The 27,082-nt window shown below is 39.3% G+C and overlaps 1 protein-coding gene across 3 annotated transcripts in view; it reads right to left on the bottom strand.

Annotated features, from left to right (window-relative positions):
• The window catches only part of Fry (FRY microtubule binding protein), a 406,369-nt gene that overhangs the window by 197,498 nt on the left and 181,789 nt on the right, over window positions 1–27,082 (bottom strand). For 2 of the 3 annotated variants that reach the window (XM_026414538.2, XM_026414540.2), the window contains exon 1: window positions 10,803–11,131. The exons of the other annotated variant lie outside the window; for it this stretch is intronic. In XM_026414538.2, the coding sequence (XP_026270323.1) occupies window positions 10,803–10,863 (61 nt within the window). In that variant the 5' untranslated portion in view covers window positions 10,864–11,131. Of the gene's footprint in view, window positions 1–10,802; window positions 11,132–27,082 lie in introns of those variants that run through there. 3 annotated transcript variants of the gene reach the window in all.

The raw sequence follows: 27,082 nt of genomic DNA, 5'->3' as shown, positions 1-27,082 counted from the left end.
CAAAGAAACCCACTGGGCTGGTGCAGGTCTGCTCTTGTGATCCACCCCTTTGGCCTGACCCCTGTCTGTGTCCAGTGCGGGTGGAGATGGGCATTTCAGCCAGCCTGTGATGGGCATGAATCAAAATGCCCAACAGACACATGGCTTCCACATCTCCCTTCACCAAGTAAGTGCCTAAGAAAAGAGGTACTTTTACCTGTTTTCACCAGTTTGCAAAGACAGATAAGCACACACCCAGTTGTTCAAAATACCCAATGCTGTCTCTGATGCTCCCCTTACTGGAATCTGACTGAACATTTGGAATAGAAGATGGTTTCCTTTATTTATTTATTTTTAATTTTAAAAATGCCTCCAACATAGTATGCGGTAGGTCTTCTTCCTAGAAATGTGGGTCTGATTAAGCAAATTTTCTTTCCAGAGAACAATGTAAACTTGCCTTTCAACAAAGGAGTAAATGTATGAGATTTCTTTACTCACAGTTGGATATAAAATTATTCTTTCTGCCAGTTCTAAGTACCTTGTTCGTTTTGCAGGTGCTGAGGGTGAACCCTATTTGTTATTGATAACTGGCATCTTTCCTTGGAAACACTTTCTCTCCCAAGTCCCTCTTTTCCTGTAAGACTGATTTTATTTACTGGTATTACAGGAACATTTCATAAAACATAATAAACCAAGGATGACGCAGCTACCTTGAGAACATGTCACACTGTGTATACAACAATAACAAATTGTCCACTAATGTATTTATGAGCGTGCTTAAGAAATGGCATGCTAAAAGGTACTGCAAATACTCAAAATGACTAGAAACCTACAAAGTCATGTGAAGTCAATTAGGATAAAAAGAAAACAGTCTCCACACATGATAGGAAGAGTTATTTTCCTAGGAACAGTTGTATTAAGAAATGAAAAATGTTGGGACAAGAAGAAACAATTAGTTTGAGCATCAGAAAAAGGTTGCTTAACAAAGTGACGGATGACTTGTAAATTATTTTCTTAATTTAAAGTAGGCAGAGGAAAGAATAAAGTCAGGTAAAAAAAAATAACCAGAAATAATTTTGGCTCTAGAAGAAAAATATATCCAAACGCACATTAAGTTCTGTTTTAATTAGTTTCCATAAAATTCTGATAATGTACAATGTAACTCTGTTTTTATGGATTAAATACATACCTCCTTTCTCTCTTACACTATTTAGTTCTCCTACAATTCTTAAATTGTGTAGTTTTAGAATCCACAAGACATCTCCAGAAAAACTGGTATCTTTAGTCTTCAATATAATCCTAATTTGACACACCCTAACAATTTTCTTTTTTAAAAGTGAGATCATATAGGTTCAGAGGGCTTAATGACTTTCCCAAGGTCACAAAGCAATCAACTCAGGATCCAAGCCTATGTCTGCATGACAACGTATCTTGTAAACATTCCACATTATCCAATCTTTTCTGAAAAAAAAATGTATTTATTTTATTATGATAAGACCACTAAACATGAGGTCTGCTCTCTTATTTTAGGTGTAAGATACATAATTATTGACTATAGGCACAATATTGTTCAGCAGATCATCAGAGCTTATTCAGCTTGCTTAACTAACAATATCATAGCCACTGATTAGCAACTGCCCATTTTCTTTCCCCGCTGGTCTCAAAATAAAAAAAGGGCTGAGGATGTGGCTCAGAATTCCCTCCCCCAACCCCCGGGTTCATTCCCAGTACTGCCAAGCACCATCCTATTCTTGGGTTCTATGATTTGCCTGATTTAGGTAACTTATGAGTAGAATCATACAATATTTATCCTTCTGTAGCTGGTTAATTTCTCTGAGCTTAATGTCTTCAGGATTCATTCATATTGCTGCAAATTGTAGAATTTCCTTCTTTTTAAAGGCTGAGTAATATTCCATTGTATACCTATTCTCCATTTTTGTTATTCATTCATTTCACTGGTATAATGGCATCAGGCAAGATTTCTACCTTGTTTTTGTCCCCTCAGCTGCTTATGATGAAGATTGAATAAAATAAAATAAGTCCCTTCATCCTTGTGATTTGCCCTGGCATAAGCTACTTTTGTGACTTCAAAGAAGGATAAAAAAATAAGTGTGGTGGGTGGGGAGTGTAGCTCAGTGGAAGAGTGCTTGGGTGGCAAGCGTGAGACCCTGGTTTCCGTCTCCTGCACCACTGGAGACTTTTCTAGAAAGACTAGCATATCTTTAAGCCACGAAGATCCTTCCCTTCCCACCAAGCTGTCTGACCTCTTTAATTAAAATGACCATGTATCCTACGGTGGTGCTTGCTCGTATGCCCAGCAACTGGGAGCAGAGGCAGGAAGATCGCAAGTTTGAGGCCAGTCTTACAAATTTAGTGAGACCCTGTTTCAAAATTAAAAAATAATAATAAAATAAAATAAAAAGGGGCTGAGGATGTAGCTCAGGGGTATAATGATCCTGAGTTCAGTCCCCAGTACTGTGGTACTACCCAATAAATAAAACAAATGGCACATGTTAGCAATTGCAGGGACTTTGGCAAAGACCACTGTACCAATGAGGACTAAACATGGAGGATCCAGAAAAGCACCTGGAATCTGATCGACCACATACCTTAGAAAAGCCCACACCCTGTTCTTCCCTAGGTACTCTGGAGAAAGAACCTGTGTGCCAGCCGTCCTCGTGAGAAGCAGGTGTGCTGGAAGGCCCAGGGCTTGTTGACTTTCATCTCTCTAAAAACCACTGCAATCTTGGGTCTCCCCAAGAATTGAAGAGAATTAAGCAGCTCAGTAAAGACAAAGTTAGCATCAAGTCTCTGCCCTGTTTGCTTTTCTCCTTTCCTTTGCCTCCTAGTATTTTATCTTAGAGAAATGACAGTAACACTTCAGTGATTTCTTTTCTAAGTGTCTGTCATCTGCTAAGATGCAATTACACGGACTTTCCCCCGATTTTCAAAGTAGGTACTGTCATCAAGCCTGAAAGAATGTCTGCCAAGATCTGTAAGCAAAAGAAGATGAGGTTACATTGACATTTCAAGGTCCTTTCTCATGAAAAGGAGATCGGATAACCTGCTAGAGGCAGGATAATCCTGAATTTCAACTTCCTTTTTTCTCCCCCACAGAACTGACAAACTGCTCTCATTCATGTGTCCCTCCTCTCCTGTGTCTCTCATTTTCTTCTTTATATTTCCTTTTTCTACTTGTTCATTTTATGCAGCTAAATCTCATTAACTTGAGGACTCCATGAACTCAGAATTTATGAATACTGTTGGAAAAGGTCTTGAGTTTTTGAATGTTAACCTTTTTTTTTTGTATTTATTTTTTAGATGTGGTTGGACACAATACCTTTATTTTATTTATTTATTTTTTTTATGTGGTGCTGAGGATTGAACCCAGGGCCTCACAGGTGCCAGGCAAGCACTCTACCGCTGAGTCACAATCCCAGCTCTTGGAATGTTAACTTTTAAAAGAAAGTTTGCTGACTTCCAATGAGACTCGCTGGTGTTGGGAATCTTTAGCACATTGGATTTTCCTGAAAGGTGGGTCCCTGGTTCAGGATGAGGGCCTGGATGGGCCTGGAGACTCTAACCAACTCCTGGCAATGCCAGGGCTCTCACACTGACCCCAGATGTAAACAAATAGGAAAGCTCAGAAATCCAGTTAATAAAATTGTTTTCAATTTCATTTGTCTACAACAAAACTGATGTTTTGTTCACTAATGAAGTTAATGAAAAAGAGCACTGAACTAGGAGCCAAATGTGCTTCGGGGTCCTTGACGGTGATTCTTTTTTGGGATTCTTTATGTCACACTTACCTGGCTGGTATTCTTTAGGAGGCTGAGGTAGATTATGCTTTTCAGCTCCAAGATTCCATGACTGTATAAAAACAGGCACTTTTGAAAATGAAATCACCGACTCTAAACTTCCATGACTTGAACATTCACCTTCCCTTGAATTCACACGCATTAGTGAGGTTCTGTCATTTATCCTCTCTACAGAGAAAAGCCTTACAAATCCCAGCCTTTCCAGTTCTACCTCCACTTCTCTGGTGCCATTTACCGTCTAAGACTGGAAACCCCCTCACTGCAGGCTGTATGTATCCCTGACTATAAACTCAAGACTCATTTTAACATTAAATTGTCTTAAAAAAAGATATCAAATATGGAGTGCCGGCATTTCAAAATCCCTGAATAGACAGACACCGTGGAATAGGTGGCAGCTGACCTAGGTCTTAAAGGACAGGTAGATTCTGCTGGATGGAGATGGGAAAGGGGCAGCCGAGGCAGAGGGAAGAACAGGTACATGGTGGCATCTGTTAAGTCTGTCCCACCCTTCCTCTAACCACCTTCTCACCAACCTCCCCATCTTAGCATATATGCTCAGACTATCTTTGCCAAGAAACTGGGGTGTCCTTATGAACAGGACTATGTCTTATCTTTATCCCAAGCACTCAGCACAGCACCTGGCATCATTAATTGGATAACTGTGCTTACTTAATACTAATTGAGAAGAATTCAGCCAACCCCTATATGGTGTTGGTGTGGATGAAATATTAACCCAGGAGGGTTGCAAAAACCTGAAGCCCTGAAGTCCTAAGAAATGTAGGTTTTTAATTCTTCTTAGAAGGAAGGTTTTAAATGGCAAGTCAATGAGAGTGGACTTTATTTAGAAGGAACGAGAACCAGAGGGTTTCTAGGAGGAATGATGATCTGATGTTGCTGTGTAAGATGATTTTTAAAACGGGGCTTTTTGGAGGGACAACACAAATTAAAAGATGGCTGCACCGACCATGAGAGGAAGACGGAGGTGGGAGCCTGGAAGGTGCTGGCTGGAACAGAAAGAAGACCCTACGTCTCACACAAATGGATGTGCGATTCTCTCTCATCCACTTCCCAACAAAGAAAACACGCATGACTTATTCCCTGGCATGATGTTAAAATGATTAAGGTATTTAAGACACTGTTTTAGATTACTGATAAAAGGAGCTTTCTCAAAACTCCCTATATGTTGGCAGGATATTGGTAGAATCCTTGTACTCAAACACTCAAAACTGTTGGCCATGCACCCCCGGGAATGACAGCAAAGCTTTCAGTCCCCTAGGGAAAGAAGGGGATGCTTTTGGCATAAGGGGGTCTCTATATGGCACCTTGTGTGCACATTCATCAAGCTTTCAAAACGTTAGAGCTGACGTCCTCGCACAAGAATCAATGGAAACGGTTAAATGTCACCACCAGGAAGCAAGAGAGACAGAGTTCAGAATTAAGTTCATTCTATAAAAAATGGCACTGATTTTTACAAAATTAATGGAAAAGATAAAAAGGGAGAGGATGATTTAAGGACGTTCAGGAGACCAACAATCAAATGTAGTGTGTGTGCCTGATTTGACTCCTGGTTCCAGCAAACCAGTTGTTAGAAGACATATTTTATGAGAATAAAAAAGTTTGAATGTGTATTGGATGTTAGATGATATATTAAATTTGTTGGCTGTGATAATAGCATGGTGGGTAGGTAAGAAAATATATTTTCTGAAATGCATACTGATTCCAGGGGATTCAATGAAATGATGTTTATATTTGATCCAAAATACTTTAGCGGAGAGAATAAAAAGGTATCAGTAAACCGAATATGACTAAATCTTGAAAACTGTTGGAGAGACTATATTTTTCTCTTGTGTTTGAAAAGTTTCATAACAAAATATTATGTCCATGTACAAATATACCAAGATGAAACCTTTGTTATAATTATATATACAATTACAAGGCACTAATTTTAGAAATAATAATAGAAGAGAGATAAGCACATTAAAGCAAGTGTAGGAGGGAGGAGGAGAAGGGGGGAAGGGAAAGGCTCTGGAGAATGAGAGTGATCAAATGATGTCAAAAACATGTATGAATATAGCATCATGAACTGGGATAATTATAATGCACCAATAAAAATATAAAAATATAAAAAATAATATAAATATAAAATATAAAAATAAAACAAACAAAACAGAAGTACTGTCCCTAACTCAGCAACTAAAGATGAGTTTGTCTTTGCTCCAAGTCACACCTCTCTAAGTCAGGTAAGGGGACAGAAGAGTAAACTCAGGGTTTCTTCCACTATGGCAGATATGCTCACAGGGTCCTGCTCACACTTGTTCAACTCTAGCCATATTTGCTTACACTGATCTTTAATGTTATCAGCATTTGTCAAAAATGTTAGTATTTGGTGGTTTAGGACAGAAGCATTCAGAGCTGGGTGCTACACTCTAGGCTGGGCACAAGATAACCCGTGAATGGTTATCTAATTAAAAACAAAACAAAAAAACTTTATTAAGATTTGCTACTGTTAGAAGTGAATTATATAATCTACAAATAACATTATATACATTGGGGAATACAAGCTTGGAACATTTTCACTTATATAAACTTTTACTGAAAAATTGGCCAGATCATAGACCTAAATGAGAAGGCCCAAATCATAATGCTTTTAGAAGAAAACACAAGACCAAATCTTTGTGACCTTAAAGTTAGACTGAGATTTCTTGGACAGGATGCAATAAAACAGCAACTATTTTTAAAAAGATAAGATTTGTTTATAAAAAGTTGTCTATCTTATAAAAGCAGTAATGAAGAAAAGCTACTGAAGAACTGCAATTTGAAAAAATAAATAAATTACTATATAGAAAATTGGAAGTGGGGAATGGAAGGAGAGCAGAATAAAATAGACATTGTTATTGCTGTTATGTATATACGTGACTGCATGACCAAAGTGATTCTGCAACCGGTACACTCAGAAAAATGAGAAATTATACCCCATCTGATTCCAATGTACGATATGTCAAGATCATTGTACTGTCATGTGTATCTAATTAAAACAAATTTTTTAAAAAAAGAAAGAAAGAAAAGAAGAAAAAATTGGACACCAGCTGTAACCTAGACCAAATCACATGGGTTTGAGGGGTCAAGAGCATTCATGAAAGATCTGGATCCTACATCCCACAGCCAAGCTGAATGTTGGACTGAGCTGCAGGATCCAGAGTGATTATATTTACCACACACAGTGAGCACAAGTGCAGGCAGGTATCAGTGACACCGTCATCTTTCATCACATTTGTGTTACTGTACAGTTGGGTCCCTTGGGAAATATTTTTGGTCTCAAAAGGTCAGCTAATCGATGCATTAGACATTGCAGGCTTAACACGTAGAAGGCACTGTGTGCAAAGTTCGGTGGAGGCTATAAAGACAGATTTAAAAAGAAGGTTTGAAAGGTTTTTAAAACTTGCTATATTCAGTCGCAAGCTGGCACAGTTTGAATAGTCAAAGGATGAACAGTGAGCTTGAACTGCCAGTGGAAGCACATGAAATTTAGGAGATCATTCATTCATTCATTCATTCACTTGTTCATTGATTCAGTGATCAGCTATCTGCCGCAGGACCACAGGCATGACTCCTGCCCGTAGTGTGGAGGGGAGACAGTTGTTCCATAAAGAACACACAGAAACAGATCTGCACCAGGGGTGGGGGTCTACACAGCCTGCTGCCAGAGAGACAATCTGTGATTGTGGGACATTAGCTCTGGATTCTTTGAGATGGTGACAGTGACACTGAGACCTAGAAATAACTGATGATAGATGCAGTTAGGGAAGGCTTCATGGCAGAAGAGAGGGTGGTGGGAATGATACAAGGGGGAATGGAAACTCCTCGGTGACTCACCTGCTCACGTCCTTCTGGTTTTATGAGAGGCTGCTCTGGCCAGCCATTCCCTGGTACCTCCCCCTGCTCACAGTCTGACAGGACGACACATGTGTTGTCTATCCGTCTCCACATCTACACTTAGGTGCCACAAGGGCAAGGAGTTTGTTTTATTCTTCTTGTATCCTCACCTTCTGGCACAGAACTATGCTCAAGGCTCAGGACTCAACAAAGGTTAGTTGCACCAAGGAGAAAAGAAGCAGGAAGAAGCAGAGGTCATGGGCTGTCTCCAGCTTGGAAGTCCCACATTCAACCCAAGTTCTCATAAGGACCACCAGGAGAGCTGCTTCTCAACCAAGCAGTGCCCTCCGCCACACACAGCACCAATATTCCCTTGATGTCACATAGAACATGATATCAGGGATATCAGCATGTCACTCTGAGAATGGGACTAATGCTGTATTGGAAATGCCCAGCTTATGGCATCTTTAAAGAAGAATCTGTCAAAGTGCAGGTTGTAGCCTGTGACTGAACCATGGGACCAATTTAGTAGGCGATGCTCAGTCTAATTTTTATGAAACAGAATAGAGAAGATGAGAAAAGAAAATAGCAGAGTACCAGCATCCTGCATGGGGAGAGAAGCCCTGCTTCACAACACTTTTGTTTTCAGTCTCTGCGTTTACAAATGTGTGTGTATGTTCTGGGTCTCAGAGCAAAATGTGTCATGGTCTAAAGGCTGGGGGAGGGGGGGACACAGTCATTCACAGACTTCTGTGGGGCCTGCCAGAAATGACAAACCAGCTTCCTGAGCTATTTAATTAGACCCATATTTAAGTTAAGCATTGAAGGCAAGTGAAACAACTCGGAGGAGGTGCTTCTGGAGTGGACTTGGTATGCACATCACACAGGGACCCGACAACATAAAGGGACACAGATGACTGTATAGACCAGGTGTGCGAGGACCTGCCACAAAGGCAGTTCCTGCAGCTGCTGAAATAAACACACATTCTTTCTTTCTATCTATCCATGTATCTATCTATCTATCTATCTATGTATCTATCTATCTATGTATCTATCTATTTTCCAGTCCTGGAAAATGAACTCATGGGGTCTCTACCTCTGAGCTACGTCTCTGGCCCTGCCTTTAAGTTATTTATTTTTAAATTTTGAGATAGGATCGGACTAAGTTGCCCAGCCTGGCTTTGAATTTGGGATCCTCCTGCCTCAGCTTCCCATGAAGCTGGGATTACTGGTGTACACCACTACCCTAGGCTAGAAGCTACACCATATTTGACAAATAAATATTGAAGACCGAAATTATAGCTATTCCCCTTCATGATCCCTTGGGGGATTACATCATGTGAGGTGTGATTTGCAGGAAAGTCTAATCTTATATACGCCTTTGTTAATATAATATGCCTTATACTGTATAATTATATAGTGATACAAAAGTACAACATGCATTACAATATGCATTCTAGTATAAAACAAAAATATACATATAATTATACAATATACATATGCATATGTGTAAAACAGATGCCATATATGCAGTATATAACACCAGAAACATTTCCAACATTGATAGCATGCAAAGGACTTCTAGTGCTTTGCATACAATATAAGCTCAATCAACATATGTGCAATGAATTAACTGAATGAGTGAATTCTTTCATGGTCTGGTTTGTATTTTATTTAATAAATTTCAAGTTAATATGGGCTTCATTATGTAGAGGCCTGTTGCTTTAATAAAATGATTTAGATTTTATGAAATTCTTAAATGGTTTTGGAGATATATAATGACTACATAAAATTTGCTGACTCCATGTCTACCAGAAGTTTGTAATCTAAGGTGTTGATCTACCAAGTCACTGAAACAGATTAGTTGTTACCGATCTCTTCTAAAAGTAGTTTGAATATTATGAGCAAGAAAGTCACTGAGTCCAAAAGGAGTCAAGTCAGTTGGACCGTGGGAGAGGTCTGCTCAGCCAAAAACACTGCAAGGGTCAATGACATCTTTGAGAGATACTACACGATAGAAATAACAAGCTCTTCACACAAATCTACTATGGTGCAGCATATTTTTCTAAATATCTGAAGCCATAAGTCTTACCATTTAACTTATACGTGTGTTAGACATTTTTAAAAACTGAGAAAAGAAAATCATTCCTTAAAGCATACTCTACCAAAAGAGACAAGATAGTGACGAATAGGGGTTTGATTCCTAGAACCAGATGCTATCACATGTTAGTATCTGATATTTTCATTAAAGATAGTGCAGGGGAGTAATGAACAAGAAATTCAGTCTCCCACATCTTTAATAAACAAAATGTCTCCCCTCTATTAGAACGATATGTTGCACCTTTAATGCTCACAAATCAACTTTTTCTACTCATTAAATAGAAAGTTAGACAGTCAATATGTAAGATGCATGTAATGAACTCCATCATGGGTGTTTCCTTCTGTTCATTTTCTGGAACTGATGAACAATATTGCTGAAAATGGTAGACTCGAACTAATGTAACCGCTAGAACTCTGACGGAGGAAGACCAGGGGCATGCAGTTTGGACCCATTTAGCATTGGCTAACACATACAGTCCTGTTCTTTAATCCATCAACAAAAAAGAAAAACATTTTGTTTTTAAATGTTGAAGGAGCCCAAGCCAAAAGCAAAGGAAAAACTGCTTTTGGCCAATTGCCATGTTTACAACCAAACAAATGAGGATACTTACATCAATATTTAGAAGAAATCAAGCATAAACCCTACCTCTGCTGGAGTATTATATTTGATAATATAAACTATTATCCAAATACACACTCGCTGTTTTTACACATCAGCAACTTACCAACTTAGTCATACCAAATCTTTTAGTGAAAGTTGAGTGCACAGAAAAATTCCATTACATCACAGCAGTTAGTAGACCCAGATACAGAAAGGACTAAATCTTACCCCACATACATTATAATCCCAAATGTAAGACCTAAAAGGCATTACCCCAGGCTCTAAGCAATGGCAATCTAAGTCAATCTCCACATGCAGCTGCACCTTCTCCCCTTGTCCCCCATCCATTGAAATCTTTGGGCCACTCCTCCCCCATTCAGTGCTTAATAACCAATTCCCTACTCCACACCACAACAGCCTTTCATACCTACCAAGCCCTTTGATCAAGCTGATCACACAGGATCGTCTCCAACAGGCTGTTGTAATCTCCATGAGCTTGAAAAGTCACCCAAACTAGCAGTCTGGAACAGCTACACAGACTAGGTTCCAAAGCAAAAAAACATAATGACGGCCTCCATGATCCCGTTGTTCACTGCCACCATAGACGTCTCCGGCCACAAGGTAGGGCTCTTATATTTTTGGTGCAAGGTGTATTTTTAGTCAGGTTGCAAAAAACCTACAGTAGAAGACAAACTAAAACAGGTCTTCGCCCAGGGCAGACTGTTCATACCAATGGGACAATTTTTAGCTGCACAGTAAGACAGTGACCTACAAGTTGCAGAGTGCCCGTATGTCTATATTTATCCACAAGAACATACTATGCTGACAGATTAGCAAAGCTGCTCAAAGCACTCCAGGAACATGAGCCCGACCCACAGTTCGTCACAAACAGTCCGTGCATACCGAACACACGTGCTAGCCCACAGAGCTACTGCTGTGTTCCTGTCCCAGAGAAATGCAAGGGCAAGGGCAGCGATAACACTTGGTGGGTGATAAACTGCTGCGTTGGGAGCTAGGGGTTCTTGGCCACAAGCACCAACAGCTTTGGACAGCTTATATTCTTACAGACAAAACCAACAGCAGAGAATTCCTGTTTGAAGCCAAGAGTCGGTGAGAAACGATACACCCTGAAGGAAAATGACACATGGAACATCTGTTGACATAACTCACACAGAAAAGTGATTGGATTCAAATCTAGACTCATACTATTTTAAAAGACACAGCCCCAGTTGACAATAAAAACCAAGAATAAGGCTCCAAGAAGAAGCCAAGTGTAGCCTCTGTTAGATGAGCCGGCGCAGGCCCATGAGGAGATGGAGAGAGAAAATGCAAAGTTACTTAAAAACAAAATAAAAGTGTAACTAATTGATCTTTCAGTGGTGTTATCACTGACAGAAGAATTCTGTAAGGATCAATGAAAATCTAGCTCTTCACAACTGTGAAGTGCAGGAAACCCAGGTAATTTTCTATTCTTGATTTAGTTGGGAAAATTGAAGGTTTTTCTTTAGAAGTGGAGGTTGGAATTACAAAGCAGTGTGGAAGGAGAATTGGCCAATGAACCGAAACAGTTCATAGGGACACTTGGAGTGATTCTGGCAGGCAAAGGGCCAGCGCAGATGCCCCATGGCACCCCTGCATCCCACACATTCTGGGCTTAGAATGCCTTTCTGAAGAGGGAACTGCGGTAGTGATGTGGCATCTGTTGATATTTAAAGGATTTTGAGGGGGTATTTTGCAGTACCAGGGACTGAACTCAGGGGCACTTGACCACTGAGCCACATCCCAAGCCCCTATTTATTTTATTTAGAGACAGGATCTCACTGAGCTGCTTAGCGCTTTGCTTTTGCTGAAATTGGTTTTAAACTCACAATCCTCCTGCCTCAGCCTCTGGAGCTGCTGGGATGACTGGCCTGTAAAAAAGAATTCTAAGACAATATGGTGCCTATGGAGGTGTCTCCGTGTTTGGAGCAGCTTTCAGTCTGCTTTGTTATATCTAAATTAGAGTTGAAAGGCAACTAAAAATGTGGACTTTATCAGTCTCAGGTTTTCTAGTGCTATTATTGACCAGCAAATGTCAGACACAGGGAAAAAGTCTTTATCATTTTATTTTTTTCTTTCTTTTTATAGGTTACCGAACAACATTTAAAGGAAATGCAAGAAATATGAAAGAAGAATGAACTCACCTAGAGGGGACACTGAACTTGATTCAGACTAGGTGAGACCCTTTCCACACAGTATTTCATTAGACCCATGTCACAGTAACCTTGAAAAGTTGGTAAGAGCATCTCCATGGAGGAGCGATGAAAAAAGAATAAAAAGACTTCCCCGAGTCTTTCAAATGAGACTCCAGTGTCGCTATAGGTGGTAAGATTTATTCCAGTACTTTCCGTAATACGAATTGAAATGTCTAAACAGTGGTAACTTAGAGCTTTTTCTTTGTATGCATTTAAGAGTCACCCCCAAATAATTTTTTAATGCAGAAATTTCATACATCTAAAACTTAGCTGACTTCCAGACAGTGATTTCTTTGATGTCCTCTACCTTATCTAGCCTATTGCTACTTAGGCCCTATTTTCTCCTGCATTTAGCATAATTCTCACAACCTTGTCCCCACAAACCTCAATGCTTATTAGATTACAAGCAACAGATTATGGATGGTTGAGGGATCCTAAAGTCCGGCACACTGACAAGATGAAGACGAGACAGTTGTCAGCTGATGCCTGCACTGGCGGTAAAATCAGATAACAACAGGAGCAGACTTAATACTCACAAAGGGCAGCAGCCTAAGAGTATTTTAGGATAAAAACAGAAAATTCTTCATATTTCAAGAACCTTGAAGGGAGCCATGTATTACAGAATCTTGAATCATTAATATATATTTCTTGATGATCTATCTGAATTCATTCAGACATGACTGAATTATGATGCTATTTAATACTACAGACACATATAAAGAATAGTAAAACATGGTTTAGAAAGAGCACTATTCCTAATTATTACAATGGAATGTTTTGATATTTCAAGGGACAAGCTTCACAATGGGAGAAATCTACTCATAAGTCACTTATCACTATGATACTATACAAATATCATGTACTTTAAGTATACTAATGTAATTTGCATTTAATTTTAAAAATACACTGGATTGTTGGCACATTTAATTGATAGTTCCATTAGTAACCCTCAAATGTTAACTGAATGAATGACTTTAAAGTTGATTTTTTGAACAGTTAATCTGATATTCATAAAAATTTTCTTTCTGCTTTGTGTAACCTGTAGTTTGACTGCAAATTTATTAAATGCAAATGAAAGTCAAAGCCAATACCTCTACCACCACAGGTTTAGAAGGAGCAAGGAAGCTCCTGTGTGTGTTTATTCATGTAACTGCCTTTAGGAAGGGCTGTCTTTGGACCACTGGCCAACAGATAGCTACTTAGAAAGAAGTTAAATCATGCTCAGCTGCCCTTTTCTCACGCATCTACTCTCAGTAAATGGAACCTACTGGATTCCACCCATCTCCTCAGTGTAGAGTCTATCCACCCTGTTACCTTATGGGAAGCAAGAAATATCACTTAGATACCAAGTCAAGAAAATTTTTCCAGCTTGAAGGAAAAGTTAACATTTAAAACGATCACACTATAACACTCCATATGCAATTCAAAACCCCAAAGTGAGAAGAAATGTAAGCTCTTGATGATTTTCATTATTTTTTTCATCATTGGTCTTATAAACCATAAACTTATAAACTCTAAATTGTGGTTTCAGAACTAGTCTCTGTGTTGTTGATGACATACTTCAATAATAAAATTGTTACATTTTATTTGTATAATCACGTTAGTCTTCCTAGACCTGCAGTACGTACAAGTGTTAAAATGTTATCATAGAAATAAGGCAATGAACAACAGATGTCAGTGCCAAAAGGACTTTAACTTTTCACTGTTTTTCCATGACACAGCACAGCACAGAATATATTCATTCACTTAAATTAATAAAACTTTCAGGGCCAAGGGACCTCTGAGGCTGCCTTCGGGAACCAAATGGAGCACAACATGGACAAACATCACCTACAACCTTGCCTCTGCCTCTTGGAAATCATGACAAGGGCAGAGAGTCCTTAAAAGACAATGTGGCATTGTGCTGGTAACTACTGGTTTTCAAATAGCCTTGTAGCCACATGCAGCATTTGCCAAGCAAGTCATTACCTAAAGACCCACGCAGCAAACAAACGCACCCTCAAAGTGTTTACCAGGAGCACCTCCAGGAAAATACTGGTTTGCTTTGGCACCAGGAGCATGCCTCTGGAAGACAGCCACTGGCAAAGCAGTGTTCTACCAACCAGGTGTGCCATGCTTACTAGGTACAGACTGCCTGAACCTGCACAGAGGCCCACTTTAAACCTCCAAGAATCAACTTAGGTAAGTGACCAGGTGCTCTTAACCCAGGCCTGGAGGGGAAACTCAGAAGTAGATGGATGTGAGCAAAGTGCTAGAAATGCTTGAAGTGCTTTTTCTCCAGAAGGTTTTCTCTGATGGTTTCCACTTATTGGCTTATAGACATCCCCCCAGTTCTCTATGAATCCTTCCTAACTCAATCTTTCCTAACTAAGAATCCAATAAACTCTGCAGGCAGAGGAACACACAGGGGCATTTAAAACTGCTACCATCTTGAAGAGAGTGATCTAGCTAGTAACCTTACCTCTAATAAAAACATAAGGAAGAATCAGGAAGTAAACTAAAAATACCTAGGGTTTGTTTATGCTGTGCTTAACTTGTTTCTTACCTTTAAACAACCTTGTAGGTTTCATTTCTCTGCTCCAGTATCACAAAATCCATACACTTTACACACCTAGACTAATGCAAGTTCTCCCTCTGAGTCTCTGACATGCAACTCAAGCGAGCTTTCTTGGTTTGGTTTTAAAACCCTCAGCAAATTATATACAGAAAATCAAAAGGCAATGTGTAAAAATGATCACTTAATAAATGCAAGAATTCTAAAGAGCATTTACACAATGAATGACAACAACAGTAAAGGCAGGTGGTGCCACTCAGTTCAGAGGACACCTCCTGGAACCCTTTAATCCGCCCTATGGCCATCTCTCAAATAAGCCCCCCCCCAAACAAAAAAAAGGGTATGTTCAAGATGCCACCCTATCAACCATAATGGATAAAAAATTCTGCAAGATTTACAGATTTTCATTCAAAATATCTAAATACTTAGTAAAATACACTTGACAGTGACAGTTGAGTTTTGAATGACTGGTTTGCTGGAGTGTCCAGGTAAGTACAGTTAGAAAGAGAGTAAACAACTATTTATATCTTAGGAGCATCATTTAAAACAAGATTTCCAAATATGAAGCTCTGCTGGTCTTTAAAACAACCTTTTTTTCCTTTTTTTAATCATTGGAAAGTTTTATTACAGCTGTGTCAGTAACTGGTAAAAAAGTGAATACAAATCAGCAGTGATATACAAAATTTGAATGATATAATCAAGAAATGTGATCTAAGAACAGGTAGAGAGCATTTAGCTAACAATTAGAGGATACATATTAGTTTCATATGATAAAAGCTATCTGCAGTCATGAAGGAAGTCTCACCAAATTTCAAGAAGGCAAATCATGAAGTATTCGATTTCCAAACAATTTTAACTTAGAAAATCAGTAACAACAAATTATACTGAAATAACTATACATCTGTATGCAAAACTGAACCTCAACCTGCATATTGTATCATGTATTTTAAAAAGATCTGAGATCTTAGAACTAAAAGTAAAAGAAAAAATATAAATATAACTAGAAAAACAAACAACAACAACAAAAAAATTCCAAAACCAGGAGAAAATCTTTATGTCCTTGAGGGAAGCAAAGATTTCTTAAACAGGTCACAAAAGGCACTAATCATAAAAAATTAATGCATTAAACTTCATCAGAATTTAAAATTTTGCTCATATTTGCAACAAGTACGTATGATAAATGATTTGTGTCCATAGTTTATAAAGAACTCTTGTTCTGTATAAGAGTTTATAAAAATTATAGTTTATAAGAACTCTTAGTCAAAACTACACTGAGATTTCATCTCATTCCAGTTAGAATGGCAGCCATCAAGAATACAAACCATAATAAATGCTGGAGAGGATGTGAAGAAAAAGGAAGATTTTCAAACTGTTCATGGGATTATAAACTAGTACAACCACTATGGAAATCAGTATGGAGGTTCCTCAAAAGAGTAAAAAGGGAACCACTCATGACTCAAATATACCACTTCTCAGTATTTATCCTAAAGAAATAAAGTCGTCACAGTATGGTGATACATACATATTCATATTTATAGAAGCACAATTCACTATAGCCAAACTATGGAACCAGCACAGGTATCTATCAACAAACGAATTAACCTTTTCTTTAAAGTATGATTTTTATGAAGGAGCACAGAAAATTGATTCACATCCCTTTTATCCAGTCCTTAAGAAGGTATATAAAATCCACCAGCATTTAAGAACTGGATACAACAAATCTTAGGGAACCACTCATCAAAGTACAGGAGATCCCCTCCAGGGGGTGCTTTCCAAAGCTCCTGGTGGATATCTGAAATCTCAGATAGTACTAAACCCTATGTATACCATGTTTATTCCTATACATACATACCTATAATAAAGTTTAATATACAAATCAGGCACATCTTAAAGTTAACACAGTAATTAATGATAAGCTAGAAAAATTATAACATCCTGCAATAAAAGTAACAGGGATGTGGGTTTTCTATCTCAACTGCCGCGGGGTGGGTGGAGTATAAAGTGTGAATACGCTGAACAGGGGTTGATTCATGTTCTGGACAGGATGGAGCAGGACTGTAAGAGATTTCATCACACTACTTGGAATGGCGATTTAAAACTTATAAATTGGTTTTGGAAATTTCCATTCATATTTTCAGACAGTGATTGACTCTGGGTAACTGAAACTTTAGATAGTTAAACCACAGATAAGAGGGGGGCTACTGTGTCTCATACACCTCAGTACCAAATGCTTATAAATTATCTTTACTAGTTTTATTTAGAAGAAAATCAAAAGGAGAAATATATACATAGAAATGTGCATAGCAAGAGCACCACTAATTTGAGGCCTATAATATTTGTTTTTCTATCAAGTTAAATTTGGCCTTTATAAATGCAACAAAGAAACAGGGAGAAAGCACAGTGCCAGTTTTCTATTACTGAAGAAAATATCTTTCCCCACCACCCTCGTCTCATGATCCTGCTCTACTCAGGAAGGATTCTTTGAGATAGCTCAATCCACATCATGTTTTCTCCAAACCCCATCTTGTATTTTGGGTTGTTGATATTTTTGAGAATTAAAAATATCAGACCAAGAAAAAAGGGTCTGCTTTGGGGTAAGAATCTAAGTGTCCAAAGCAGTGTATCAGAGACCCATCTCTACTTAAATGAAGCAAAGTGCAGACCCTATGATGGCATGGACCCATAAGACCATGTACAAGAGCTGTCTCTGTCACTATCTAGCCACGAGGCCTTGGAAAAGTGAAGCAGCCCGAGACCCAGACTGTTCTGCAAAGATGATGAATTCAGATGCACACATGAAAAAAAATGAAATTGAATTGCATCATTTTAGAAGTGCATACACAATTTTTTAGCTCATCTAGAGAGTTTTATTCAAAGGAGGCCTCATAAATCTAGAAGGCAGAATGACAACTTCAGTGTCAGATTTACTACTAAGCATAGTTAGTAGAAGGCAATTAGTCCCCCCAAAAGAGAAGTTAAAATATTTAATTAATAGTTTTTGTGCTGATTACATGTTGAAATATTAATTTTTGATATGCTGGATTGGTAAATAAATTATTCAAATTAATTCAAGATGTTTTAAAGTACTGTTTAACACTCTAGCTTTTAGGCATAGGCAATGATTTTCTCAATAGGACCCCTAAAGCTCAGGAAATAATGCCAAGAGTTGATAAATGGGACAGCATCAAATTCAAAAGCTTCTATACAGCAAAAGAAACAATTAGAAATGTGAACACAGAACCCACAGAATGGGAGAAAATCTTTGCTAGCTACTCTTCTGACAGAGAATCAAAAAGTCAAACAACCCAATTAATAAATGGGCATGTGAACTAAATAGACACTTCTCAAAAGAAGAAATACAAATGGTCAACACATACATGGAAAAAATGTTCAACATCATTAGGAATTAAGAAAACGCAAATCAAAACTACACTGAGATTCCTTTTCACACCAGTCGGAATGACAGCCATCAATAGAACAAATAATAATAACTGCTGGAGAGGATGTGAAGAAAAAGAAACACTTTTACACTGTGGGTGGGATTAGAAATTAGTACAACCACTATGGAAAACAGTATGGAGGCTCCTCAAGACACTAGACATGGAACCACCACATGATCAGTATTTATCCTGAAGAATTAAAGTCGTCTTACTATAGTGATACATGCATATGTTTATAGCATAGAGACAAACTATGGAACCAGCCTAGGTATCCATCAATGGATGAATGGGTAAAGAAAATGTGTTATAGATACACAGTGAAGTTTTATTCTGCCATAAATAAAAACAAAATTATGGCATTTGCAGGAAAGTGGATGGAACTAGAGAACATCATGTTAAGTGAAATAAGTTAAACTCAGAAAGTTAAGGGTCATGTGTTTTCTCTCATAGGCAGAAGCTAGGGAGTAAAAAGGAATACAAGGTTGGGGATGGATCTCCTAAAAATTAAAGGAAAATCAGTGGAGGAAAAGGACTAAAGGGTGGGAGATAGGGAGGGAGGTGGGAAATAACTGAGCAGTGATATTGGCCAAATGATGCTGTTATTCTGTGTGCATGTATGAATATGTAACATCAAACCCCACTGATAGGCACAACTAAAGTGCACCAAAAAAACATGGCAAAATATGAAATAAAAACAATAATAAATACTGTTTAATTGGATACTGAAGAACCTGGAATTACATATGTGCCTTGTATTATATTTCTACCAGACACACTATTATAGACCCATTACTATTTTATAAAGCTCAGACACATGGGAAAGAATTTCTTTCCACATCCCATGTGGATAAATGTGGAAAAGTGTTATGAAAAAGCCACAGAGCTGTGTATTTATAAATTAATAAATGTATGCAGTTATATACTTGGAAATACATGAAAAAATATTTTAAGTATAGAGTATATTTACATAAATCACATGAATTTGGAAAGCAGCTCCTGCTTCTTGGCTATTCCCCACAACCTTCTCCGGCAGTGTTCTGTAGATGGTGGGTCCTCAATGAGTATTCATGGAAATCTATGATTTTAAAATTTACATTTATTTTTGGTGTTGGGGATTTAACCCAGGGCATCGCACCTGCTGAAACAAACATCTACTCCTGAACTGCGCCCCAGCCTCTGCAATTTTTAAAATCACATCTATGTGGGATGTGTGCGCGGGGAGAACAGGCCCACCACAGCAGAAAGCAAGCTGGCGGATATTCCCACGGCTTCCCTTTCATTCCAGTAGATAGTTCTTGAAATCCCTTCCATCTGCTCTTGCCAGCCACTTCGCCACTCCCTTCCTTGGCTTCCATCACTCCCAACTACACACTTCTTGCTTGACATGACTTTTCCCTCCATCCTGCCAACCCATCTTCTCCTTCAAAGACCTTTCAAAAATCTCACTTGTACCTCCCTTAACCAAATAAAAAGGAAATGGTTATTTTCCTCACCCAACTACATCCTGGGATGAAATCATTTTGAGTTCCCATCCCAATTCAGAGGGGAATGGAAAGCCTTAAATTGCACTCATGTGAACGGAGTGCTTCTGAGACAGCGCAGGTGGCACGGTCACCTCTCCTCACCTGTGTGGCCACAGGTTTTTCTACTTGACTAATCCTCAGCAAGCAGCTTTTTCAGAAACTGTGGACAGGCTGCCATGTCATGTTGACGGGTCTTCCTGAAATGCATCTATGGTGGATGTGTAATTAAAAATTAATATAAGTATTTTGCAATATTCATTCAGAGAATTGGGAATGCACAAAGGAGTATGAGCATAAGGTTTTAAAACCTGTTGTTTATTATGACAAGTCAGTGGTTTCTGTGCCTTACCTCCTTATGTGATGACCGCACATGCCATTACTTATTAATTATGACCAGGGCACTCTGGCATTCTGAAGTTGCCGCTGTGTTTGGGGGGCCCTGATAGCCCATAAAATTTATTACAATTTCCAACTTAGTGAGGCCTAAGCAATTTAGCGAGGCCCTGCCTCAAAAATCAAAAAGGGCTAGGAGTGTGGCTCAGTGGTAAATTGCCCTTAGGTTAAATCCTCGGTACCAAATAAATAAATATATAAATAAATAAATTACAACTTCCAGAGGTTTCCTCACATGTTCATGTTTCCTCGTGGGATGGAATTAGAACTGGCATAAAAACACAAGAGCTTAGACTTTCATAGATTCATCTGAGACCAGCAGATCTTTTCTCCTAGAGGAATTTGTGCAGGTGCACCTGGTCCTGGAAAGCACACCATTCTCCCCAGAGGCAGAAAGAAAGGTACCTGTGGGTCACTGGAGAACCAAACCATGTAACCTCTGAATATACATGTATATATAAGCAGCTGGCAGAGATCACCTTGAACTTGTGTCTTAAGGAGCGCTGTCTTTGGGATGCTATGACTTTCTGTGAAAATTATACTCTATTTTCCTGGTTTTCATATGTAAAAAGTAATTAGACAGCTTAGAGGCACTGACACCCCAAGGCAAACCAGAAGGTTCTGCTGCATCTATGAGGGACTTACTTGACATCTGAATGGTTCAAAGGCTGGGCATGGGCCAGTGAGGCTGGAGGATCCCAAGTGTGAGGCTGCCTTGGCAACTTAGCAAGACCCTGTCTCAAAATCAGAAGGGCTACGGGTGCCTCTCAGTGGCCAAGTGCTTGTCTAGCATGCGCAAGGCCCTGGGTTTCATCCCCAGCAGCCCCCACACAAATAGGAAATAGATAATAAATAGTTCAAAGTTATTTGGTCACCTAAATCATATATTTCATTGAACACCAAAAAGAAAACAAACAGCCTCTTCCAATCTGTATCCTGACAGTGACCGTGAGATGAACGCAACAGGGGCTGAGCAGCAGCTGCAAAGGCCTTTGTGTAACTCCGGTGGTTAAATCAATCCAGGATCACCAAGAGATAAGCCAGCATCACCTTTTACCCTCAACAATATTCTTTTTAAAGAGCACATTTCCTATTCAAAATATAGTTTCAAAACACCAGCCCTCAAGTAATTCCTTCTTTTTTTTAATTTTAAAGCATGAACGACATAGCATATTTTTAAAAATATCCTATGCTGAGATAAAACACAGGCTGGATCTAAAAACAGATGCCATGACCTGAGGGCTCTACCCAGATGAAGGGCTTGGGTGTGCTCCCTCCCTCCAATGCCCTGCTGCTCCCTGACCATAAGCCCTGGTCATCTCTTCCCAGGCGTACAGACAGTGGTTCTCTCTACCTCCGTTCTCAGATAAGACACCCAGTCCAAGTTGGTATGGGATCATGTTGCTCCCTGCTTAAAAACCTAGGAACTGCCCAGTGCTATCAAGAAAAAGCCAGGACCCTCTGGCTCCTGGTCATCTGACTCAGCTGCCTTTGAATACCAACTGTCAGTCTTCCTTGAGACCCTGGGGTCCAGCCATACCTCCCTGAAATGCTCAGGCACTTTCCCACCTCCCTGCAATGACTCTCTCCCTCTGTCCTTTCTCTTCTGCTCTGTAACATTCCTCAAGTTCAAATGTCACAGCCCTTGGGAACTATTCTTCTGCCTCTTCCCTCCCACTTACTATGATGAATCACTTCCTTCCCTGGAGGATGACTGAGGTTGGGATCTCTGGGTCCCAGCACACCTGGCGCAGGTAAAATGTTTCTTTGATAAGCATTTTGGTTCTCTCTACAACTTCCCTAGACCTCCCCTCTCGTCAGGCTAGGCTGTCTTTGTGAAGCCGACAGAAGGCAGGAGCTGGGCTTGCTGCTTCACTATGGACTCTTCCACCATGCTGGACACTTGTAAGCATTTAATAATGGATCAGAAGGGAAAGGGAGGCCGGTTGATTCATTCTCAGGCATTTTCCCACACCTTATTCAGGCATGTCCAACTTGGGTGGATACTTTGAGTTGTGTACCTTAATCATTGTGTTAAAATCTTTGGGTTTGGAACTTATGTTTTTTCCTAGTCAAAGCAAACGATTTCTCCAAATAAATATGAAACAGCAGCATCTTCCACATGGAAACAGACTTCAATCAGTCAGTGAAGAATTAAATTAGCTTGGTAGACTTCACTGAGCATGGTTTCCTTCCAACTTGGCAAAAGAAGTCGGAAGGTTTAAAAGTAAAGTTAAATTAAATCCATGTAATTTAAATGACATTTGGGCAAATGTAGGAATAAGTTAATATTTTTACCAAGAGCAATTCTTGACAGTGCCAACTGATTAAAAATCAAACAAAAATCTTATCTCAGTAATATTCTCTCAAGGTGGCTGATTGCATACATAAAAAAAAAATTGTTTCACTCTAACTTCATTTTGAGTTTCAGGGACACATTTCCCCAAAGTCCTGTGAGCACAATCATGACATTTAGATTGCTGAACCCACTCAAGGAAACCAGGTGAAGTTTATAGAGGAAGGAGACTTTATAGCTAGATGCTGAGCTCCTTCTTGTAGTCAAAGACAGAATGAACCCCAAAGACAAAACATTGGTTTGCTTGCTGATAGGGAAGTCTAGCCATAAGCCTCCTACACCCATTCACATAATTCTATTCATTCAGGCAACATTTGTCAGATTACTAAGGAGAGCGAGCCAATGTTCCCTGAAACATGTTCCCTGAAATGTAAAAATGAAAAGATTGTTAATTCTTAGCCCAGGGGGGACTTAGGCAAGGTGCAGTTGCACAACAATGTCACCATTGCTACAGTGGAAGTATGTGGAAAGGACAGGGGAAGTGGGTGCACCACAGATGACTTCACCCTGGAGGTGGCACTTGAACTCATACTTGGGACAGGAGTTGGACCCAGGTTCAGAAAGCTCATGCTTCAGGTCTACTTCATGTGAAGCACTCAGAAAATGCTGAAACTATGTATAACATTTAGTCCTGCCTTGCTACATTATCAGGCAGGGAACCAGCTCTCAATTCAGAAGGAAGGTGTTCCATCTTGGACATCTTCAGATGGTTTATTCTCTGAGATTCCAGAAACATAACCTGTCTACCAAAATGTCGTCTCTAGGGAGTGGTCAAGCCCAAGTAACCAAGACAAGAAGATGTCACAAAGAAACTCCTGGGGCCTTTGGTTCCTGGTCATAGCGTCTCAGTGATGTGTCATTAACTCATAGGAAGATTTAGACATATATTGATTAAGTAAATTAATAATAATGATTACCATTTACTAAGCAATTATGATAGTGAGTAAACCAAACACTTAGTACAAACTAATTCAATTATTATGACTCTATGGGTAGGTAGACATATTTATTTATAGAGATACATTTGGTGATATGCATATCATACATTTATACATATTTATATTATGTATAAACACATATACACACACAGATACCATATGTAGTCTGTTTATATTAGTACCTTTTTTAGAATCAGAATTTAATTAAGTAACTTGCTTATGGGAACATGTGGCTAAGACAAAGCACATGTAAACTTAACTGTCCCGAATCATATAGGAAAACTCTTATTCAATCAAAGGTATGTCAAACAAACTTGGATCAATTCTTTTAATATTTTGTATTACAATAAGAAAATTAATGACCAGCAATTTGGGAGGCTGAAGCAGGAGGAGTGCAAGTTTGAGGCCATTCTTGGAAACTTGGGGAGATGTAGTCTCAAAATAAAAAATAAAAAAGGCTAAAAATATATTTCAGTGGTAGAGCACCCCTGGTTCAATCCTCAGTATCTCAAACAAAACAAAACAAACAAATTAATCTTGTAGTACAAAAGTCAGAAAAATTAAGGGAGTGACAGAAACAAAGCAAATTATGATTAAGTAAATTAATAATAATGGTTACCATCATGCACAGAAAGATCCAAGATTAAGAACTACAACTTTGGGCTGGGGATGGAGCTCATGATGGAGGGAGTACTCTGCTTGCCTAAGGCCCTGAGTTCAATACCCAGTACCATGAGAGAAGGGGAAAAAAAGCAACCCCCCCCCCAAAAAAAAATCACACAACTTTGTGCTGCTTCCCCACAGGGGGGTTGAACCTTGGTGTAGATGGGAAGACAATGGAGAACTAGGTTTGCACAATGGGCCTTTCTTCTTTGTGCCACATGACCACTGTTGCATCATTTTCCTCTGCAGCAGGGCTCAGTAAAGAGTGTGATTCACTTCTGTTTTCAGCAAGAAAAAAAAAAAAAAAGGAAAGCAAATAACCCAAGTGGGATACTCTTGGCTCTTCCAGACTCCGTTAACTTTCCACTTGAACTGGAGAAGATGGGAGGCTTGGACTCAAGTTCTGAGCTCATGTAACTTTGCCAGCCCTGGCAGCACCAGGCAAGGGTAGATCTTTTGGCACCAACTTAACACCATTCAGAGAACATTTTACCCTCCTTTCCCTTTGTGTGGCTCATCAGCAGAAACTTCATGAAAACATGGAGTTGACTAAAATCAGCTCGATAGTCACCACTCACCATAAAACAGCACAATAGACACAGACTGAAATGGGAGGATGTCCTAGGACCAGTATCAACAATTTCTCTCTATCCTTTTCCCAGAGCCTAAAGAGCATTTTCATCCTCCTGGCCCAAGAAGTGACAGTCTCTTAGTCACTCCCTAAAACAAAGCCTTGTCTGGCAGAACAATATGATACTTAATGAGCTCATGTGGGCCAGTTTGATGGCTGTTTTTTTTTTGTGTTCGAGGGACACTTGAGAATTGTTGAGTGGGTCTTCCATCCCTGGCGGGTGTGCACTTCATGAGTAGTTATAGCCTCTGCCTGAGCTCATTTAATACACTAGCCAGATACTAGACTTAGCCTTTGGTTTCTCACTTAATTTACAGCAAGTTTGTCCTCAATTTCTGTATCATGCCATGTCAAATCCAGTTTCTTCAAATCTCCCCAGCATAAAAATATAGAACAGTAGGTGTTATTCCACTTTACCCTAGTGCTACAAGAATACTTCTACACCATCTCTGGCCAATGATCATGATGAATACTCTTGAGGAAGCCATTGGTTTCAGATTATAGACTATGAGTCAGGGATCAAGTCCTTTTCTGCACGTGACAGAAGGCTTAAATTTACCAAAACAAATGGTTTGGATATCTATCCCCAAGAGGATGATGACTTCCAGTTCCAAATGATATTTTAATTATTTAGTGCATTTGCAAAACCATCAACATTAGAAGTATTTGACGTGCAATCCCCGCCCCACTCTCAGAGCTGTCACGCAACCACAAGAAGGGTGAAGGTCAACAGGCAAAGCTGTGGGAAGGACTGGGCCATCCTGGAAAGGCAATGGTAGCAGAAGCTGGTGAGGAGTTTTGAGTGTTCCAGGTGGTGAGTGATGAAGACCAGGATGTGGGTCTTGGCAGAGGCGATGGTGACACAGATCCAGATGGGAGATGCCATTCGAGAAGGAAAGCATGACAAGTTTTAGGGGTGATTTGGATGACCAACAATGGAAGGGTGAAAGGATCTCCAGTTTCTCACTGGAGTGAAATTCGGTATGTGTGAGGAAGCTGAGTCCACTAAGGGCCCTGGAGGGAAGAGGAAAGAGTCACAGCTTCACTGTGCTGGTGGGATTGGCGAGAAAAGATCCCGTTTGGGAGATGCAAATCAACAAGGTAGGGAAGTTAATGGGGACAATTTGGTCTGAGAAGCCAGTGAGTGATATTAATGTACAAATAATCATCACTCACATATACACAACTGATACTTTTTTTAAATTTTTATTGTTGGTTGTTCAAAACATTACATAGTTCTTGATATATCATATTTCACACTTTGATTCAAGTGGGTTATGAACTCCCATTTTTACCCCGTATACAGATTGCAGAATCACAGTTACACTTCCATTGATTTACATATTGCCATTCTAGTGTCTGTTGTATTCTGCTGCCTTTCCTATACTCTACTATCCCCCCTCCCCTCCCCTCCCCTCTTCTCTCTCTACCCGCTCTACTGTAATTCATTTTTCCCCCTTGTATTATTTTTCCCTTACCCCTCACTTCCTCTTGTATGTAATTTTGTATAACCCTGAGGGTCTCCTTCCATTTCCATGCAATTTCCCTTCTCTCTCCCTTTCCCTCCCACCTCTCATCCCTGCACAACTGATACTTCTTGGCATGGAAGACAGCTCATATTTTATTGTAATTATTGACTTAAGTAGATCTCTTTCACTTGACATTCTTCTTAAAGTCAGGAATTTGGTTTATGTTCAGATTAAGATTAAAATCGTCTAAGAATATTAGTATTTTGTTTTATTTTTCTGCTGTCTACAAAAACTGTGTCCAAAATGCTGGAAGCAGCAAGTCAGTCAGGGTGGCAAAAGATGCATTTCTTCTATTTTCAGTTAAAAAAAAAAAATCTCTTGTTTCCCCAGTAACTGAATTGTAGGTACCTGGCTCTTTCAGGTGTTCTAGAAGGAAATGAGCAGAGAAGAAGGGGGTGGGAATGGCCCTTGCTGAGCTACTAACAAGAATAGAAGTTCTGGAGTTAGAAG

Source organism: Urocitellus parryii, chromosome 2, assembly GCF_045843805.1.
Source record: "Urocitellus parryii isolate mUroPar1 chromosome 2, mUroPar1.hap1, whole genome shotgun sequence".
Classification (NCBI taxonomy): Eukaryota; Metazoa; Chordata; class Mammalia; order Rodentia; family Sciuridae; genus Urocitellus; species Urocitellus parryii.
This window is presented reverse-complemented; position numbering and strand designations above follow the sequence as displayed.